The 23,313-nt window shown below is 34.0% G+C and overlaps 1 protein-coding gene and 1 long non-coding RNA gene across 4 annotated transcripts in view; both read left to right on the top strand.

Annotated features, from left to right (window-relative positions):
- The window catches only part of LOC145266918 (uncharacterized), a 71,474-nt gene extending 56,015 nt beyond the window's left edge, over nt 1–15,459 (top strand). For 2 of the 3 annotated variants that reach the window (XM_080122711.1, XM_080122712.1), the window contains exon 2: nt 10,554–15,459. In XM_080122711.1, coding sequence (XP_079978837.1) covers nt 13,363–15,402 — 2,040 coding nt within the window. In that variant the 5' untranslated portion in view covers nt 10,554–13,362 and the 3' untranslated portion in view covers nt 15,403–15,459. Of the gene's footprint in view, nt 1–10,553 lie in introns of those variants that run through there. The other variant, XM_080122713.1, reaches the window with a different exon arrangement.
- LOC145266919 (uncharacterized) overlaps nt 8,210–23,313 on the top strand; it is a 119,891-nt gene continuing 104,787 nt past the window's right edge. The window contains exon 1 of the long non-coding RNA XR_013864794.1: nt 8,210–10,634. This is a non-coding gene — a long non-coding RNA (uncharacterized LOC145266919). The remainder of the gene's footprint in view (nt 10,635–23,313) is intronic.

The raw sequence follows: 23,313 nt of genomic DNA on the forward strand, positions 1-23,313 counted from the left end.
AATTGTGAACAAACAAAGTAACAGACAGGATACGAATTTATATATATATTTTTAATTTAATTAAATTTTGATTTTTAAATTTAAAATTTTTTTTAAATTTTTAAATTATAAATCACATTACTTAATATTGAATTAGCTCTAGGACATTTAACTATCGAGCTTATTATATATCTAAATTACAACGAGCATTTCCTGTATTTTAATGAAACTAGTAATTTCACTATTACATTAAAATACACTTAGCTCTTTAGACTATTATTCTAATCTCCTTTAAATTATATATATATATATATATATATATATATATATATATATATATATATATATATATATATATATATACTAGTAAGCCGCCCGAAGTTGCCCAGGAGTTTTTTTTGTTTTACGGCATATCAACCCATTTCAGGTTATTTAATGCCGAATTCAAAGATTTTGAAGAAATTTTTTTTATAGAATATATTTGTTGTTTTCAAGTCGGTTTTCTATTTAACGCATACTTGGGACCCTAACAGGTACTACCACTCCGGGTCAGAGAGAAACTGGGAGCAATGGCAATTAAAGGGTGGCTCCACACTCCCCAAAGCTCACAAGCTGGGGCCTCACCACTGGATATAGTTCAAAGTCATATCCAGGACCAGACCCAGAGTTAAATATGATATTTTGATTTATGCAGATTTCGTATTTATTATACATGGATCCAACTCTTATTGATTAGTATATTGTATCGAATATATATAATAATGGCCCACTCAGCGTCATCCGTTCGTAAAATATGCTTAAATATTTTTTTTTTTTTTTTTTTTTTTTTTACATAGGCATCACCACTTATCAAGGCCAAGAGGCCACTCGAGGATAAGGGTTAAAGAGTGCACAGTAGAAATTGGACAATAATATTTTAATACACGCAGATTACGTAATCAATAATTTTAATACACGCAGATTACGTAATCAATAATTTGAAACCAATACACGATCGATTATCATATTTTAGCCAACGTATGGTAGTGATTTCAAACCATCGGCTAGAATCGAACCAAAACACTTAGCAGTCTAGTCTTAATCGTTATCGTCTGAGCTGTCGTCAGAACGATAAGCAATGTTCAAATTTAAACGACTTTAACGTATGCATGCTTATTTACACATGCGAAGAAAAGCACCTAGACGTCAACTTTCAACTTATTTTCAATTTGGTTCCGTTAGCAGCTATTTTTACCGGTTAAACACCAAATTGAATTTGTTCCACACGTTCCAAACCATTTATATATCAAGTTTTCAGTTTGTAGGCTAAAAATTAAAAGTGGAGTTTTGTAGAGACTATTCCGCAGACAAAAAAGTCCCTTATATATATATATATATATATATATATATATATATATATATATATATATATATATATATATATATATATATAAATGCGACCTTGTCTCTGTGTGTGTAAGAGTTCATTCCTTATAGACTCCTAAACGGCTGAACAAACTTTCTTTAATATTTACAGAAATTTAATGTATAAGTCTGGGAATGATCTTAGTTGTTTTGTCTCAGAATACCCCGATAATTACCGATAATCGAAAATTGAAACCGTTATTTTAATTTATCTATCATCGGTAGAGCCATTTTTTCCATGTCGTCGCTTAGCAAAACAATGATAGAACAACGGGTTGAAAATTCTAGTGTGGGTAAGTTGATAGCGTGTTCTTTTTTTTCTGTAGGTTCAAACTCTGCACGTAAATTTCTTATTTTTTTTATTAACTGCAAAGTATTTTATAAGGCTTGAAAATTTACTTGTTTCTCCTTTTTTTTTTTTGTATTTTTTTAATGACATGGTCTGTAGGTCCAACCCCGCGCGTAAATTTTTTTTTTTTTGTTAACTGGAGAGAAGTTGATATAAAATAATTTTATAAAAGAAACAGTAGGTTCTCTAGAGTGCAATGTAGAATAACATATATTTTGGACTAAGTTACTGTATGGAGGCATGTGAAGCTTCCTTCAGGGCAATTTCTCGGATTTCGTTGACGATAAATATTCGTCAACTGAATTAAAGGTGTAAATTGAAAGATGGTCAACATTTGGATTATAGACGTTTGTCATTATATGCTTCGTTACATTGAGCTTCTTAAATAAGGATTACTTTACATTATAAGGAAATATTAGTGAATTAAGAATATTTCGACAAATATATATATACTAGAATACCAGTGACCCGTTGGGTCAGTATGTTGTATTAGCTATGGAATAAATGTGTGAGCGTGACACTTGTTTTACAAAGAATGTAAAATAATTTTTACAGCTTTGTTTAACAATGTATGAAGAATTTAAAATATTAAATTTGTTTAAAAGATGGATTTACAAGGGGCGTGCAATAAGTAATGCCGTTGATCCACTTCCCATAGAGTAGAGTAACGGAACTTGGCACAGTTATTAGTCTTTCTCTACATAGGAACCACTCAGTTATGCATTTTTCCCATCGTTTGATGCAGCTCTGGAGACCGCTTTTTGTAGAACACCCAAGGTTGGTCCTCCAACCACGACATGACTTCAGAAATGAAGGCTGCATCATCTGGGAAACGCTTTCCTTTCAAAAGCAACTTTATGCCTGGGAAGAGGTGAAAGTCCGAGGGTGCAAGGTCAGGAGAGTAGGGAGGATGGGAGAGGATTTCATAACCACATGATTTGGCGACATGCGAGTTGTGGACCGGAGCGTTGTCCTGCAGGAGGACGGTACCTTTGGTGATCTTGCCCTGCCTCTTGATTTTGATAGCTTCCCTTAATTTCCTCAAAAGTGAAGCATAATAGGCTCCTGTAATTTTGATACCCTTTGCCAGGAAATCTGTCCTGGTCACAGAAGACTGTGACCATGACCTTGCCAGTGGAGGACTGCACCCTTGCCTTGTTTGGGGGTGGTGAGTCCAAGTGCTTCCACTAAATTGACTGGACTTTGGTCTCTGGATCATAGTGAGAGACCCAGGTTTCATCCTGTGTAATCAGTCTTTTGAAAAACTGTGACTCATCTTCTTGGCACATTTCCAAATTCATCCTCGAGCACTCGATGCGTTCTCGCTTCTGGAATGGTGTGAGCAACCTGGGAATCCATCTGGCAGACACCTTATGCATATGCAAATGGTCATGAATGATAGTTTCTACATACCCTGTACTAATCTTGACATCTGGGGCTATTTGGCGAATAGTAATGCGCCGATCTTCCAAAATAGCAGCCTAAACTTGACGGACAGATGCCTCATCAATGGCAGGTCTGGGAGCTGTTTCACCAGACTTCCGGTCATGTTTGAATTTACGATGCCAGCGTTTTACAAGGTCATATGATGGGGCATTATCCCCATAAGTTTCTTTCATTTCATTAAAAGTCTCCTGTGGTGTGCGTCCTTTCAAATACAAAAACCGAATCACTGCTTGACATTCAACAGGCTCCATTTCACACCTGACTCAGTTCAAACACCTGTAAAACAGACACCACAATTAGTTCAGAGCTGTAATTTGCCACATAACCTGTAGAGGTATAAATCATTGCACATGCAAATTTTCAGCTAGATCAGACAAATGGAAGTGGGTCAAAGCCATTACTTATTGCACGCCCCTCGTAATATGTGTAAAAAATATGACCAAATAGATTCAAGTATTTGCTGTTTAAAAAACAACAAAAGAAAGCACTATTTAATGTAATAGGACCCTATGCATTTACCGATCCGGATTTCCGTTTGGCGTGTGCAGATAAAATACAGGAGTATGCCAAGCAATGTTAAGGTTAATCAGCTACTGGAAAATCGGCAATAAAAATGTAAGCAGACGACTTTTAAAAAATTGGAAGAAGAAAAAAAGATTTTTATCACGCCCTCTAGTTATAAAGGGACGCATTAGTTCCATGGTTATTAATAGTGTAAGGTGGATAACTCTATCCAATTTTCTAAATAGTTTTTTGTGTGTAAATTACGCCAATTGAACAATGAAATGGTTTTGGGTATTGTTACATTAAAAAAATGATTCTCTTATAGTTTTGGGATAAGATTGGAGATTACGTTTAAAAAATAAACAAGTGTAAAAAGTATTGAACGTGTGATTATACAGTTATTATACCGATTTGGGACGCCAGAAACGTATTATGGTGATTTTAATTAACGTTTTATGGGTGAAAACGGTTTTTTGTATTTGTAACGGAAAAATTAAAAAAAAAAATGTTTTCGGATTTATTTATTTATGTTAAGAGTGTAGATAAAAAAGGTTCTAAGTGCACGTATTTCTCGTTACAGGGCAACTCTTAATAATTACACATTAAAGTATAGTTTTTTAGTTCATTAATCAAATGCAATAGAGTGGTTGGTAAATTACGAAACCAAACGTATTTTTAAAGATAATTTAATTGCAAAATTAAATCCATCAGAATGCATATCTGTTTCATTTGTAAAGTCGGTCATTTCACTTTTCATTTTTTTTTCTTTGGTTCATTCAAATTTTCAATTATTTCGTGATCTTTTAAAATTTGTAATTTAGAAGTCTTTAAACTGTCGAATAGAAAGTCATTTAAATTAGCCTTTTTACACTCTTTGGCAACTACTCATGTATTGAAGTTTTTCAGGCTATTTACATCCAATAGAATTTGAAAACCAGGTTACATTAACAAAATTATAGTTTTACAACAATTTGAGTTAATAATTTAATCATCAGACGATATCGTAATTTAAAGTTTAAAATCTTAATTAAAAAAAAAAAAAATGAAAATGAAAGTATTCCATCGAATCGAAAGTATTCGTCGAGTAAGGACAGTGATACTATAAGACCATACGAATGATTAGTTTTATAATCTTCTCTGGTTTAAATGCTTTGGTTTTCGCAGTAGTTTGTCGTTTTATCGGCATTCAATAAAAATTAAAATCGCTTTTAACAGGCCATATTTTATCTGTGACGAAGTGCCTTAAAATATAGATAGATAGATATAATTATAGATAGATAGATAGATAGATAGATAGATAGATAGATAGATAGATAGAAATTTAATATTGAAATGCTCATAGCTTTGGTTTCATGGGACGAAACGACATGAAAAGTAACAGACTTTTTTAAGAATATAATACTTTATGACAATTGGTAAAAAGGGCCTATATTTTCAAACCAATAAAATATGCCCAAATTTGCCTACATTTGTATATATAGTGTCCTGGCAGGACAGCTTCAGTTTTTCTGCTTTGGGATGAATCTTGCTTAGTTTTTGTTTTTGCTTGGTTGCCTCCTCTGTGGCCTTGCAAGGCCATTAATACAAGGAAGCCGCCACTTATCACGGCTCAGGGGATACCCGAGGATAAGAATTAATTAGTGGACTGGGGTCAGTGAGATAAAAGCTCAGTGATCGTTATCCAAAGGAGACAGACAGACAGACAGACAGACAGACAGATAGATAGATAGATAGATAGATTACTCAAGGGCATTAAACCAGCTTTTATAGTAAGGGTGACAGGGCTAAAATTATAAATGAAAGACACGCCCACTACGCATTAGCACCGCCCCCACTTTACATTACATGGTGGCATATAATTGATTTGGATCGTTCAACAAAGCCGTCGCCATCTTATTCATCCAACCGACGCAATGTGATTCTTGTAGCTTGTATCACATCTACGAAAATCGAGTAAACGCAAGAAAGATAATTGGTTCACTAGCGGGACCTGTGGAAATTCCACAGGAAACTCATTCATATGTAATATATTGATGTTGGCATTCTGTAGATGTTTAGCGTAAACAGAGCCGCTCTAATATTATTGTAGCTCTTTTGTTAAAACTGCAAAACTATTTATTTAAGCTAGCAGGGACGTCCGACGTAGCCCGGTCGTAAAGTACGCTTTCTTGCAGATTTCATATTTATTATTGTAGAGTTAATGTTTTATCGATTTTTATATATTATAATCGAAACCGAAACCAAAACTTATGAAGAATTCTTAGTAAAATTATTTATAAAAAAAATATAGATGCTATCAGCTATAATCGAAACCGAAACCAAAACTTATGAAGAATTCTTGGTAAAATTATTTATTACAAGAAATGGAAGTTCATGCCAATTAAACGACAGTCACTCGGATGCAAGCGTGACACACAAAATAAATAACACACGTTATCCTATTAATATATAGATGATATCCTGAAATTGACAGTTCCTACTTTAAAACACATAACAGGTTATCATAGAATATTGATAATTATTACTATTATCGACATAATTTTTTTTTTTGGTGGGAAATTAGTAAATAGAAAGTAAAAAGAAGAGGTAGTTTTCTTAAACCATTATTGATAAACAATATGTAAGTGTCTAAGAAAGCTAGCAGCGCTATAGGATACCGGTATGTTTTATCTATTTGGTTTTTAATGGCCGTCCACATATAAATCAGTGAATGTGGGTTTACTGCTAATTGATAATAATTTTGAAATATTCTACAATGTCAATATGATTCTTTTAGTTACGTCTACAAAAATTGATTAAAACGCAATGAAGGTAATTGGTTTATAATATCATCCAGTTGACAATACATAAATCGCGTAACTGATTGTTATAGAATAATGATAATCATAACTATTACCGACATATTAGATGGGAATTAAAGACACTTGTTAAACGTTACAAACACATTCGTGATCTATTTGCGTTCAAAATATCTTATATATCTATAAAAGTGAAATTGTCTGTATGTGTGTGTGCGTGTGTCTGTGTGTGTGTACATTTCCCTACCAAACTACTCCGTCAATTTTCAGTCTACAGACTCGAAATTTGATATAAGGGGTATTAAGATTTGGGAAAATCTTTTTAATTGGTTTTCGGCCAGAGATTTGTCTGTCAAGGGGTTAAAGTTTAACGATTTGACCTTTGAAAACTCTACCAAACTCCTCCGCCAATCTCGCGTCTAAACACTTGAAATTTTAGATGCAGGTCACTTGAATATGGATCAAACTTTTAAATTTTTTTTGAGACCAAAAATATAAATGTTAAGGAGTCACAATTGGGGTCAAAGTTTTTAAAAAAATTTGACCTCTACGATCTCTACGAAATTACTCAGCCAATTTTTGGTTTAAATATTTGAAATTTTACATAAAGGGTTTTTAGACATGATGCAAGCTTTTTAATCAGTTTTTGAGCGAAAATTTGGCTGCCAAGAGGTAAAGTTGAAAGAGTTTACCGTTGCAGACTCTATCAAACTCCTCCGCTAATTTTGGGTCTAAACACTTGAAATTTTAGATGTAGGTTACCTGAAAATGAGTCAAACTTTTTAATATATACATACATATGCACATGAAGTTATGAACCTTAAATAGGGCTCGAGAAAAGCCGCGCTGAACTTCTAGTATGTATATATTTAATAAGTTGTCGTAAATATGGGTTATGAGTAGAGTGAGCATTACGTTTAACCACTGCCTAACGTTGCGTACCTTATCGCATGAGAGATTATTATTAAATACTTTATGATTAACAAAAAGAAACACGCACACAACAAACATTTATGAAGGAAAATTACAAAACCACTCGTCTAGATACAACCACTACCACCAATTTCCCTACTCTCTATAAGTGCCTAAATCTAACAAATTCCATGAAGAAATTTTCTTTTCCTAGAACTACCCGCCTATGGAACTCTGTTCTACTGGCCTGCTTCCCAGCTGACTGCAACCTGGTCATCGTCAAGTCACATGTAAACAAGTTCTTGATGTCCCGTCGGCTAAAATAATCAAATTGTACCCGATTTCGACCACTAACCATGACAACGCTGTCGTAGTGCTCTTCGGACCTCAATAAGCGGTGAGTCCCATGAAAAAAAAAAGGCGTGAGGCGGGTCATATGATTGCATTTTGTATGGACAGTTGTTTATAGGCCTTTACCCAGTTAAAATAGTTATTAGGTTAGTGCCAAATAATATCGTTTTTATCAGATATATATGCGTCAAAAGACGACATTATTTTTGCATCAGCCTAATACCAACAAAAATAGTCGAAGTTTACGATTTGAAAGCCATATTTTTTGGAGAGGAGGGGATCAACTATTTTTTTTTAAGGATCTAAAACATATTTTTTAATCCCATTTATAAAACTCACTATATCTATCTGTCTGTCTATTTGTCTGTCTGTTTTTTTTTAACTTTTGAAATCACTACTATATGTCGGATACAATATAATGTCATACATAAAACTGACTATGTCTGTCTGTCTGTCTGTCTGTCTCCATTTTTTTTTTCAAACTGTATCGCATCGGAGATAGAAAGTATAATATATAATAATCGATAGAGATTTGACTCTATAATAATATATACGGAATCTGTATAAATTAAAATGTCACATTTGTGCGTATTTAACGACTGCGCAATAATTCATATCAGTATGAAATAGGTTTAAAATTGTTTATCACAGTTTTTGTACAAAATAAAAAAAAAGAAAAGAAGTCCACTGATGCCGGCCCACGCGTCCGAATTCGGAATATAAGCGAGAAAAAAAAAATAAAATAAAAACGAGACTATAAACAGGAAGCTAAAATGTTCATGAGTACGAAAAACTTGTCCAGGTAGAAAGAAGAGTAAGTTAGCTTGCCTTTGGTAATCTTTTTTGTTGTATTTCTTTTCTTTTTTTTTTCCTTTTTTTTCGGTTTTTAGCTATTCTGAAAGAAAAACAAAAAAATAAAAAAACATCGAATAATTTTTTCGACAATATTCTGTATTGTATACGCAATTAAAAAAAAAAAGTTACAAAGCTACCGAAAGTAAACCCTGCATCGTAACTCTCACTTCGCTTATCCTTAGTCTTCAAATTCCATGAGTCATGTTTCTGACAAAGGAGAAAGAATTGATGGGGTCTGGGTTATAATCTACCCATCTCACTCGTTTTTGACTTTGATGTAGTATTTATTTTTTAGCTCATGTCTTGTCCGGAGCGAGTTCTATAAAGAAAAATATGACGTTTATTCGATGCCTCCGTTCAATCTCAAGAGACAGTGGATACTCCCTGTAAGGTTAGCTGCGTGTCTAATTGTGAGGCAAATGTTGCGCAATCTACAACCGCACCTCTCTCGAATCGGTACGGCTTGAATCCAATGCAAGGAGAAATGATAGACGAACAACGAGCACATACATTACCTGAAAATTCCCAAATGGTCACCCATTTTAATAATGACCAAGCTCAACGTTGCTTAACTTCGGAGATCTGACGGGAACCGGCGTGTCAACGTGATTATGCCGTATATGAGGTTTCATTTGTAAATATTTCAGTGTCATTTTTGATAGACGCTATTTGATTTTATTATTTGTTTTATTATTTGTTTCTAACGAAAAAGCATATACCCTCGCTTGACCCCACTACTAACCCTAAGTCCGGGTGAAAACATTGAGAATAAACACTATTTGACTTTCTTATTTGTTTCTTACGACAATTTTCATGGCAAGTGCTCGTCTGTACTCCAATCTATGCCTCCCTCGCCAAACTTTCACGAAAAACACTCGTCTATCTGAAACCACTATCAATAATCCCCCCCCCCACTCTTTATCTGTGTCTAAACCTAAACATAGCTTCCATGAACAAAGCTTCTTTCTTATAACTGCCCGCTTGGGGAACTCTCTTCCGTTTCCCTGCTTTCCAGCTGACTACAATATGGTCGTCGTCGTCTTCAAGTCCAACGTAAACAAATTCTTGATGAGCCGTCCCCTTATGTAATCCAATTTATCAAATTTTCACTACAAACGATTACTACGATATTGTCCCATTCACTACTGTACACTCATTAACCCTTATCCTCGAGTGGTCTCTGGGCCTTGGTAAGTGGCGACTCCTTTGCGAAAAAAAAAAAAGAAAAAAAACCGAATGTTTGAGCGATTATCGAAGCTCGACTAACACCGTCATTTCGTTTTTAGTTCTAACTTGACGAAAAAACACTTTAAAATGAGTTAAAACACGAACAAACGTATCCGGATATGTAGAAGAGTAACTTGGCTTGCCTTTGGTAACAATTATTTGTTGTGTGTTTATTTATTTACCTTATTTTTTGCTTTGTTAGCTATTCTGTTAAATCACCCAGAAGTCTTAATCAGGTCTCTATACTAGGTGCTGTGACTGGAAAAATGTCCGCGCCCATGCAAATAAAAGCAGAGATATTAAAAACAAAATGCCTTGCTTAGCGATGCGTGTCAAACTTGTAGCGATTGTAAAATTAACCCGTGGACACAGCGGGCGTTTTGATTAGCGACCAATTGAAAGAAAACCTTATATCCGTCCTTATGGGCGTAAAGACCTGGGCGTGTATATAAGAGACCCGACTCAATCCAGCTATCATTTCGGACCTCCGCTTCAAAGAAGAAAAATGGGTAATATCATTTTTAATGAGCTTTTAAGTTCCAGAAATCAGCGGGATCCTCGATTGTAATCGGCATTTTGCGTTTAATTTATACTGGAATTTATATATACATATGCGCTTTATACCTTCGTATGAGGATATTTTTACGATAAAAAAAAAGGACGGAAAAATTATCCCCAAATAGTTCTTTTTACAGTTGACGGACTATGAATTTTTCAATCTTTTACAGTTCTGGATAATTATTGAAACCCGTCAGTTTTGGTGAAAATAGAACGTAAAAAGTGGAAAAAAATACATGAATTTCAGAAAGGTATGGGTTTTTTTTTTTTTCTACTGAAAATTGAAAAATATCTTTAAAAGTACTGATCCATGGTTTAAAAAGGAAAAAAAAAAAAAAAAGTTGATAAGTCGTTTAAAAAGAAAGAAAAAAAAGATTCATATTGCTTACGGTAATTTTACAAGACAAAAAAAAAAAAAAAAAAAAAAAAAAAAAAAAAAAAACGGAAAAAATTACCTTGTTTTTGATTTGACGGATTGCGCATGTTTGTCTTCCAAATCACTGAATAAGTAAAAAAAAAAAAAGAAAAGAAAAGAAAAAGAACTGCAATTGCTTAAGTGAAAGCGAAAGAAAGAAATTTTACATATATTTATTTTTAAGAACTGATTTCTCTTTTTTCTTTTTCTAGCGACCAAAAGATTTTAACAACAAAAATAAAACGCATTGAGTTAATCAGTGGTTTAAACAAATTTCAAAAGAATTACCAGATTAAAAACAAATTTTCAGAAAATATTACCGTCTCACATATTTTAAACAACGCTAATTCTGAACATTTTTTAAGATAAGAGAAATTTTTCACAGAAAAGAAAAATAACTCTAGCTTTATCGGTGGTTTAAAAATAATCTTTTTGCGGATTAAACCCGGAAAATTACCTCCCCAAAACGCTTCTTTCAGAATTAACGAACTCTTCATTTTTTTTTTTTTCACTTTTATGTGACTTTGGATAATTATTAACCCTCACCAACTTTAGTGAAAGTCGAACGAAAAAAATAAAAGTTGCAAAAAAGATTTTAAAAAAAAAAAAACAAAAAAAAAACTCATCGATTTGAATAACACATACAACACGGAATAAAGTATTTTCCTTGGCTCGTTCTTAATTGAATTGAAACGTATCTGAATATCTGAATTGTTACTGTCCCCGCACGCAAATCTTGTTAAGTATCTTTGAATATATACAAAAGCCCAGTCTTAACCTGACAATCCAATCGACGCACAACACATGGATAAATAAATACAACTATTAAAAAAAATATATATAAAAACTCCATTTTGATCCGACTTTCATTCACAGGATTTTAAGTTTGTTTTTCAGAAATTGAAAAAAAAAAAAAAAAGAAAGAAAACAAATTTGATCAACCAATTGAACCGCCCCAAAAATTACCCAAAAACTTGGAAAAAATTTGATCGTGGGTTCATTAAAAAAAAAAATAACAACTTGAAACAAATTAGAACCCCGTTTCATTCACAAAAAGTAAAGTGAATTCTTTTTTATACTCTAATCGATTCTACATTATTTATCATCCTACAACTTCTTCTCATCGGAATCAATCGAGTTTATTTATGCTGCAATATTTTAATATCAGTTTGAAACGTTCATTTTATTCATTTGTTAACGTTAATGCGAAACAACAAAAAATTCCCCATTTTCCCGCCAATTAATTCTTACCATTTGCACAGTTTACATAAAACGACATCTTTTGCATTTTGATTTTTATCTCATTATTTTCGTGGCCTCTGCTTAATAGTCCATCAATATTAAGCTATACCTATCAAAAGGTCTATCGATCATCGTATCTGCCTATCTAAAGGTCTATCGATCATCGTATCTGCCTATCTAAAGGTCTATCGATCATCGTATCTGCCTATCTAAAGGTCTATCGATCATCGTATCTGCCTATCTAAAGGTCTATCGATCATCGTATCTGCCTATCTAAAGGTCTATCGATCATAGTATCTGCCTATCTAAAGGTCTATCGATCATCGTATCTGCCTATCTAAAGGTCTATCGATCATCGTATCTGCCTATCAAAGGTCTATCGATCATCGTATCTGCCTATCTAATGGTCTATCGATCATAGTATCTGCCTATCTAATGGTCTATCTATCATAGTATCTGCTTATCTAAAGGTCTATCTATCATAGTATCTGCCTACCTAAAGATCTATCGATCATAATCTGCCTAGTGTCTATCGATCTGCCTATCATAATAAGATTTTATCTACGTAAGTGCCTATATGTTTCCTATCAACCACTTGCGTGACTATTTTTTAAATCACATAATCATAGATTTGTCATATTAACTAATTTAACATTATCTCTTCTTTTTTTATAACTATCCCTATTTGTATCTCTCTTTCTATTTAACCAATTTATCTATATAGTCACTAAATTATATATATATATATATATATATATATATATTTAACAAAAAGTGAGATTAAATTCGAAGTATTATTACGTTAAAAGTACATGATGAAATACTAGAGCACACCACAAACTAAAATATAACAATTTTAAAGAATAATAAACAATTTATTTTTAATATTATTCTTGAAGAGCAATGCATTGAAGTAAGACGTCCAGAAAAATGTCAGACAAAAATATTTTAATAGCGATACAAAACTACCGAACCAACATCTAAGAGAAACGAACTTTGAGACATAATTCCATCAAACTTATTATAATCATATATTACTAAAACAACAATGTTAAAAAAAACTTTAAGAACGAATTTAAATAAATAAATTTATATATGATAAGAACGGATTGATGTAATAAAACTAGCAGAAACGTAGAATTACAAAAAAAGAATATCTCCCTCAGAAAACAAAAACAAAACAACAAAAAACAAACAAACAAACAAACAAACAAACAAACAAAAACACACTCTACTCCAAAACAAAATAAACGCACCCAACTTCACTAAAACACACTCTCCAATCTAAAACACATACACTAGAAACAAGCTAGGAAGCATCAATGGCAGTACGTATCGGAGTAGTTTTATATTTCTTGGCATGGGCTATTCTATTCATTACAGGGCTTGTCCTAAATGCTCTGAATGTCAATTGGAACTCTGGAAAAATTGCCCAGCATGTAATCTTGGTTTTACTTCTCGGAATACTCCAGGGAAGCATCTACGAGTTTCCGCTCCAAACAATGGTCACCTTATTCAAAGGTGGCAAGTTACGGGAAAATCCGACGGCTGATTGCGAGCACCTGTCGGTACTTCTAAATTATAATCTATTAGCTGTGAGCAAGGATGATGTCGATGAGTGTTTCTATACAATGTTCCAAGTATACATGGGAAATCTCTCGAAGAACACCTCTATAGTGCTGGTCAGTGCTACGCCGGACGAAGAACTCCGGCGATACGAGATAGAAGTGCGAAACCAGTATAGGACACTCATTTACGACGAGCTTTTCAAAGAGGGTGTGTTTTTCGTCAATGACGATTTTGCTCAAGTCCCAGAAGGTCGGTTAAGATTTGTATGGTTCCATTATATGCGCATACCAAAAATGGAGTTCGTTCGGAACCATCTTCATAACATCTGCGACCAGTTTGCCCGCGAATTCATGCTTATACACCGAAAAAGTAAAGTCCTACGCAAATGCGGACAATACCAGGACTTGATGCTGCTTTCAATGGGCGACGACAGGGCGTATACGTATACAGACCCCGCGTTATACGGCGACATGGCCCGGCCGTATAACGAACCACTTTTCTACGACTCTGAAGACGTTGAAAACATCTACAGGAGAAACTTCGACTATACCTTGGTGTTAGATGCTGACACGGGTGTGCCGGACGGCATGTTACGTAAAATTCTCGGAATCGCAGCTGCCCACCCAGATAAAGGTATAATTCAACCGGCCATCAAATTCAGCTACAGCGAGGATGATACTTTGTATATGAAGCTGGAGATGCTCCGACAAAAGATCTACGAACCGATGACCAACGCAAATACAGAACTTCTAGGCCAATGCAGTTTTTTCGGCAAGGGCCTGATAAAAAACGATATCTACATCAATAACGTGATAGGTACGCGAGAGAATCCAATCGAACGGGTCCCTATCGACGTCCTCAGTCATGACACCTTCGAGGCGGCCATCTTGAAGCCCTACTACGCGGGGTCTTCCTATTTAGTAGAGGCGCCATGTTTTAACTATATCAGTTGGAATATCCGAGAAACGCGTTGGAACCGGGGCGAGATTTTATTAGCGATATATTTTTGGAGAAGAACTTTTGGGATCATGATGCGAGGTTTGCAGCGCTTGGTTCAAAGGAGACAATTCAATAAAACTACCTTGCGCACGGAAAGCAAGCTTGATTTTATCACTGCGTACATCGCCCATTCAGCACTCCGACAAATGTTCATGAAACCGATTTTACTCATCTGCGTTTTTTTATATATCGGTACGGACCTCAGATACCCGTACGTTCCCATTTTTGTTATTCTTTTTCTCGTGATTGTCTTCCCAAAATTCGCCGTCTGCACTTTTCAAAACTTTCATTACGTCCTCATCGAAACAGTTGCTTCTATTTGGCAGTTCACACCGGAAGCAGTTGTTGGGGTCGTGCGCATAGCGCGTTCTCTGTACGCCAATGTGATTAAAAAATGTAAATGGGTCCCACAACGATCAGTCGAAGAACATTTCAAGAAGAATAACCCATTCCTTTCAAGCTTGAAACACCTCTGGTTGTACAGCGTGATATCACTGATCGCCATCATTCTTCTTGCACTGTTCCAGCCGGACTCACATTTGTTATTTTTCTTGCTGGCCACTCTCTGCTTGCTCCCATTATTCACGGGGTTCACGTCGCTAACAAGCAAACTCGAGACCGCCAAGAAGGTGGCAGCTAAGCAAAGGAAGCAGTTAGAATCGTTTGATAGCGTGAATATAAACAGGAACTATGAAGAGGTCTGGAGTACGCAGACTTCATACATACCAATGGGGCTGTACTATAATCCCTCTCCATACGTAAACTATGCCTACTCATCCGAAGGGATATACTGACTTAAATAAGCATCTCAAAAGATAAGAACCAAAAATTATGCCATTACAAACACAAAATTCCATTATAATAAGATATAATAGAGAATCGACTTCTCAAAGACGACCATCTGCACATATCAATTCCAAAACAGAAAAAAAAAATGAAGACAGCAGATTTCCCATATACTAATATATATATATATATATATATATATATATATATATATATATATATATATATTAGTATATATATATATAAATATATATATATATATGAATAAATAAATAAATATAGATATTCATATATACATATGTACGTGCATATATATATATACTTATATGTATGTATATATATTATATGTATATATATGCTTATATATTAGTGTGCGTATATAATTATATTGTATATACTTATATATATATGTGTATGTACTTATATATAAGTATATATATATATATATATATATATATAACTTATTACCTAACTCTACTCGCGTATTGAGCACTGTTGAAGTAAATACTGAAAATCAATGCATAAAATATTATATCGTCATATAAAATTTTATATAGATACATAAAATAATATATATATGTGCGTGTGTGTGTGTGTGTGTGTGCGTGTGTGTATGCGTGCGTGCGCGTGTCTTTGTAAAAATGTACGTTTTTGCGAATGTCTTGTATTCTTTATGTATACCAATATTTTGAATCAAAAGCTCGTCGTTTTTTTTTTTTTTTACAATTTTACTAGATTCCAAAGTCCAAAAATTTCATTCCTTTTTTGTCGAACAAATATTTTTGTACGTTTTTCATTTCGACTGATCTGTAAATTATTAATTAAACCAATGTTATACATTTATAATTAAATACTTTGATTTTTTATATCTAACAAAACGAACATATATATGTGTATTGCACGCGCACACACACACACACATACACACACACACAAACAAACAAACACACACACATATTTATGTGTGTTTATATGTATATAAGAGGGTCGTTCCTAAAATAAAGCCTCCTGATTTTTAACGCAAGTTAAAAAACTACGAAGACGTGAGATATACCATTAAAACGAGCGACCTTTTGTTCCCCAGAAATAATTTTTCTACATAGTCACCACCATTTTCAAAGCAGATTTGTTAGCGCTGAACGATGGCATCTAGAGCGCGCTTTGTTATATGAAGGTCGTTCTAAAAATAAAGCCCCCCCTTTTTAATTCAATAAGTTGAAGCTGCAAAGACGGGAGTGGTACTATTTAAACGAGCGCCATTTTGTAATTCCGAATACATTTTTCTACATAGTCACCATCATTCTTAACGGACATTTGCCAGGAATTCAATGCCGTATATCTGCTTCTGACGAGCGTTCATGACAGCGGGTTCTTTCTAAGAGTCTCGCACTGCCAATATCTCCAACAGAGAGAGGAAACTTTCAGACCATGAATGCATAAGTTCAGTCATCATAACAATGAAATTTGCCATCCTCTCACTTCATTGCATAAAAAATAGGAGGCATTAATTTTGGAACGACTCTCGTGTACATCTATGTGTATATACATACATACATACATATATATACATATATATCTCTGTATGCATACGCATATGAAGATATATGTGTGTATATATATGTATCTATATACATGTATGCATACGCATGGATAATTTTGTATATATGTATGTATATGCATATATGTGTATTTATATTTATATGTATTTTTATGTATTTGTATGTATGTATTTATGTATATAGGAAATGCATTTATATCTATTTATCTGTCTGTCTATCTCTCTCTCTCTATATATATATATATATATATATACGTATTTATGTATATATATATACGTATTTATGTATATATATATATATATATATATATATATATATATATATATGTTTGCGGAAAATATGATTATTAAATTTTATTTCTACATTTTATTTATATCAACCATTTTATTTATGAAGCTCGATGTAATTACAGAGCATATACAAATGAATTAAAAAAGGTCTATATTCCAAATTTTAAGATGTTGCCCATTTTACCGTTTATTTCTATAAGCGTGTTAAAATGTCCAGTTCTTGACAGCACCTGTTTCGTAGTGCAGAATCATTCATGCAATTTGTATGTCAATTTTCAATTCATTCTGCCCTTACTCATTAGAAGAATAGGAACTTATTAATTTTTAAAGAAGAAAAAAAGGAATATGGGCTTGATTACAAAATCCGAATATTGGAAGAGAAGTTGCAATTGTGTTTTCTTTTAGTTTCGCCCCTCCATGAGATTAATGGACTACCTCATGACGTCACTTCTGCTGGTGACGTCACTTCCGGTAACGAGTACCGGTGCCCGGCAGTCAGAGATTGGTACGCAGCCAAGGAGGTCGTGTGCAAACGCCTAAGAGTTGAGGAAAGGTAATGCTCAACCCGCCTTGCCTGTAATATATGTGAATACATGTTTGTTTCTAAAAGCCCTATGCTCCTTTCGTTTTATTACCATTTAACACCATAACATTAATTATGCCCATATCCCATTAATTTCTTTAAACAGCTGATGAGTTCCTATTCTTCTGATGAGTAAGGACAGAAAAAATTACAAAATTGACATAATAATTACGTGAATGATTCTGCATTACGAAACAGGTGCTATCAAGAATTGAACATTTTAACAAGCTTAAAGAAATAAGCGGTAAGATGGACAACATCTTGAAATTTGGAATATAGACCTTTTGCCATTTATTTGTATATATTTATATGTATCTGAATGCATATATATATATGTACATGTATGTATATATGTATATATACATGTATATGTATATATATTTGTATGTATATATGTATATATATTTGTATGTATATATGTATATATATTTGTATGTATATATGTATATATATGTATATATAAATGTATGTATATATGTATATATATATGTATATATAAATGTATGTATATATGTATATATAAATGTATGTATATATGTATATATATGTATATATAAATGTATGTATATATGTATATATGTATATATAAATGTATGTATATATGTATATATGCATATATAGATGTATGTATATATATATATATATGTATGCATATATGTACACATATATGTATAGATATATGCATAAATGTATATATATTTATCCGTGTATATATATATATATATATATATATATATATATATATATAATATTTTTATATATCCGACGAAGACAGAATTTAACAGGCTTGCATTGTAAACAGCTTGAAATTTTTTACATGAAAACTTTGTTTACAACACTCATGCTGTTGCTGCTGCTGCTGCTGCTGCCTCTAGCAGTTCAGCCTAGCTTTGCTCGGGCCCTATGTACTGTTTATAACTTGACCTACCTGTGAATACACTTTATGTAAGATTTCAAATATTTAGAACAAAATTTGTCTGAGTAATTTCGCAGTGACCGCATTTTTTTTTAAAACTTTGACCCACATTTTAGTCCCCCTTTAACATTAATTATTTTGGTCTCAAATCAAAATACAAAGTTTTACCCATGTCCAAGTTACCTACATCTAAAAGTTCAAGTCTTTAGACCTAAAATTGGCGAAGGAATTTGGTAGAATTTGCAAATGTCAATTCTTTCAACTTTTTCCTTTTGCCAGTCAAACTTTCGCCCCAAAACTGATTAAAATGTTTGCCGCATGTCTGAATACCCGTTATGTATAAATTTACAATTTTCAGACCCAAAATTGGCTGAGTAGTTTGCTAGACAACGCAAAGTTCAAATCTGTTGAACTTTGACTCCTTGGCAGCTCAAATTATCAGCTCAAACCGATTAAAAGCTTGTCCTATCTCTAAATACCCTTTATGTAAAATTTCAAATGTTTAGACCAGAAATTGGCTGAGTAATTTGGTAGAGACCGCAGAGGTCCAATTTTTTTTAACCTGGACTCCAATTTTGACCCCCTTAACATTTATGTTTTTGAGCTCAAATCAAATTAAAAAGTTAGACCCATGCCCAAGTAACCTATATTTTAAATTAAAAGTGTTTAGACTCAAAATTGGCGGAGGGGGTTGGTAAAGTTTTCAAAGGTCAAACCGTTGACTTTTGACCCACTGACAGCCAAATTTCTGGGCCTAAAACCGATTCAAAAGATTTTCCCGAATCTCAATACTCCTAATGTAAAACCTCGAGTATCTAGACCGAAAATTGACAGAGTTATTGTTTAGAAAAATGAACACGAACACACACACACACACACACACACACACACACACACACACACACACACACACACACATATTTTCACTTTTATAGATACTAGCAGTTCAGCCGGGCTTTGTTTGGGCCCTATCTACTGTTCATAACTTCTAAGTGCATATAATAGACTTCCTTAACAACAATAGAGAAAAGTTGGTAGAGACCAATTTGGTAGAGGTTGGTAGAGGTTGGTAGAGGTTGGTAGAGGTCCAATTTTTTAAAACTTTAACCCAAATTTTGACCCCTTAACCTTTATTGTTTTCGACTTAAATCAAATTAAAATGTCCAAAGAACCTATATTTAAAATTTCAAGTGTTTAGACCCAAAATTGGCGGAGGAGTTTGATAGAGTTCTCAAAGGTCATATCGTTGAACTTTGACCCCCCCCTAACAGCAAAATTTCTGGCCGAAAACCGGTTAAAAAGATTTTTATTTTGAGTTCAAAACAATAAATATTAAGTGATCATAATAGGGGTCAAAGTTTAAAAAAATTGACCGCTTTTTTTTTCTGTTTGCTCAACGTACACCTCCAAACACCCGGGCAACGCCGGGCTAAAATGCTAGTATATATATATATATCCCTATCTTGGGTTGACCATATTGGGAAGTGATAAACAAACAAACTGCTCTAGCGTATTAAGCGATGCTCTTTGTGTTAACAAATGAGCTTAGGCGTTTGGACACTGTTAGAACATTGTTAATTCACATAACCAACTTTGCAGCAGCTACATCGCGTAACGGTTCGTAACGCCGACTGTCGTCTGGGTAGTTGAGTTTCAAACCTGGCTTGAGGTAGATGCTATTCTAGTCGCACTGATGATCTGTGATACAGGGAAACAGTATTGTATGTGAATGTCTATATATATATATTCATACATACATATATATATATATATATATATATATATATATATATATATATATATATATACTCAATAATAAAGATCAACGAGTATTTATTTGTGTGTGTGTGTTTTTATCTGTTTATTTACTCTTCACAAAGTATATTTCCACTGAAACGCTAGGGACTACCGTGATTAAGGCCCAAGTTTATACAGAGCATCTTAAATGTTGAGTTATGCAGCCAGATGTTTTTTCACATTACATTTAAATTTCTGAATGGTGATACAGTCGGTTAGACAGGGAACAGGAAGGGAATTCCTAGAGTAACCAGTCCGAGGGAATAAGTTATTAGAATTTTTCTGCGTTTGGGATTCTCAAGAGGGAAGGGGTGGAATTTTCTTGCCAGTAAGTTCGTTGTAGCATTTTTTATGGGAGTACTTGCAATATTGGGATGCAATATTGCGGCGATGAGACAGCCGCTGGAGTTTGATAAACAGTGTGGACTTGTTAGATTATTGACTCCTTCCCCCTTCTCTTTGCGGAAAATTGGACAGTATCTTCTTTATATTCAGTCTAATTCATGTCGAGTGTGCATGTTAGACAGAGGAGTTTGGACGTTGTCGAACTCAGAATACTTTCTTCGAACTTGGGAATCTGCACGGAATTTCGAACGCAAGAATCCGTGGCGTAGTGGATAAAGTACTTGGTAATTACAGTTGTAAGTTACACCCGTTTTAGAGGGTGAAGGTTCCAAATACAATTTCAAATTACTTAAGTCTTTTACTCAGATCTGGCTGACGGAACGAGAGCGTGCAACCCCCGTATATAAATAAAGGGTTTCATTTGAAATTCTTAGAGATTCCCGAGTGCGACAATATAAACCTGAAAGGGATCGAAAATTACATCGACCTAAACGTTGTGAAAATAATACTGAAGGTGAGAATCGAAATAATATGAATAAGATTCCCGAGTTCGACAAGTCCTAAATATAAGGTTGGTACAAAATAATGCCGTTTTTCAACTTCAAACGATCATAACTTCTTTCATAATAAACTTTATTAATCGAAATAAGAACTATTATAATCGGCACATTTTTGCTAACGAGGAACAAGTTTATTAGCGTAGAAATCCGGAGTTCTAGAAGCTATGAAGTCATGGAACGCCGATTCAGCATCATTTAGGCTTTTGAAGCAATTTTCGCACAGGAAGTTGTCGAGATGCTTGAAAAAGTGATAATCTGATAATCGGTGGGCGAGAGGTCGGGTGAATATGGCGGATGAGGCAGAGTCTCGTAGCCCAATTCGTTCAGCTTCTGCAGGGTCAGTTAAGCAATATGCAAGCGAGCGTTGTCATGGGTGAGAATTAGTCGCTTCATTTTAATCAATCTCGGGCACATACATTGGAGCTTTTTTTGTCAATTTGTCAGCAGTCTCCGCCGTAATCGTTTCGGCCGGATTCAAGAAGCTGTGATGCATGAGACCGGCCGCAGACCACCAAACAGTCACCAAAACCATTTTTGGTACAATTTCGACTTCGGGAAGTGTTGTGGAGCTTCTCCGGCAGCCAACCACTGTGCCGAGCGTCGTCGGTTGTTGTAGAGGATCTACTTCACATCACACGTCGCAATCACTTCGAGAAATGGGTCGTTTTTGTTGCGGAGAAGGACCATAAAAGGCATCTCAAAACGACAATTTTTTTTTATTATCGTTTAATTCATGCGGCACCCATTTATCCAACTTTTTTGACTTCCCTATTTGCTTTAAATGGCGACTGTTGAGTGGTCAACCTCGAGTTCAACAGTAACTTCTCATGTGGTTTTGCGAGGATCGGCTTGAATTAAGGCTTTCAAATGTTCGTTATCAACCGCAGTCGGCCAGCCGCGACCGTCTTCATCTTCGAGGCTCTCGTCACCATTGCGAAATTTCTTGAACCACAGTTGTGCCACACGTTCGTTAATGATTCCTAGGCCAAACGCATAATTGATATCAGGAGCTGTCTCGGCAGCTTTTCGGACTAGTTTGAACTGGAACAAGAAAATCGTGCGGATTTGAATTTTGTCCATGTTGTTTAAAAGCCTGCAAACAAAAAATGATGAATGAAGAGATTGAGAACGGTAACGAATAAAACGATTCGATAGAGAGAAAAACGCGCTTCAATATGATATATAACATGGCTATATATATATATATATATATATATATATGATGAATGATGAAAAAATGATGAATATATATATATATATATGTATATATATATATATATATATATATATATATATATGATGATGAATGATGAAAAAATGATGAATGAAGAGATTGAGAACGGTAACGAATAAAACGATTCGATAGAGAGAAAAACGCGCTTCAATATGATATATAACATGGCTATATATATATATATGTATATATATATATATATATATATATATATACATATATATATATATATATATATATATATATATATATATATATATATATATATATATATAAAATTTAATTAAGAAATCATATATATAAGTACTGGGCTTTAGGCCAAGATCAAAGTGTAGTATCTGTTCTTCAGATGCTTCACTTCAATTTATTGTTCTCTCTCAGTGGAGGAGAAATCCTTCACGACTGAGGCAATTTTTGTTTTTTGTTACTTTTCTCCACGTGAAAAAACAAAAAAACGACCCTGGTGTCTAACTCTGCCCCCGTGGGGAGGCATTGTAAACAGTAACATATGTGAGAAAACGATATTGTTTTGGCACCAACGTGATAATTCGCAATTGTATTTTTAGTGTCGCTCGCACTGAGTATTGAACCTTCAACACCCAGAAGAATGTAGCTTACAACTGAATGATACCAAG

This window comes from Euprymna scolopes, chromosome 42 (assembly GCF_053919585.1).
Source record: "Euprymna scolopes isolate OS-2025 chromosome 42, ASM5391958v1, whole genome shotgun sequence".
Taxonomy (NCBI): Eukaryota; Metazoa; Mollusca; class Cephalopoda; order Sepiida; family Sepiolidae; genus Euprymna; species Euprymna scolopes.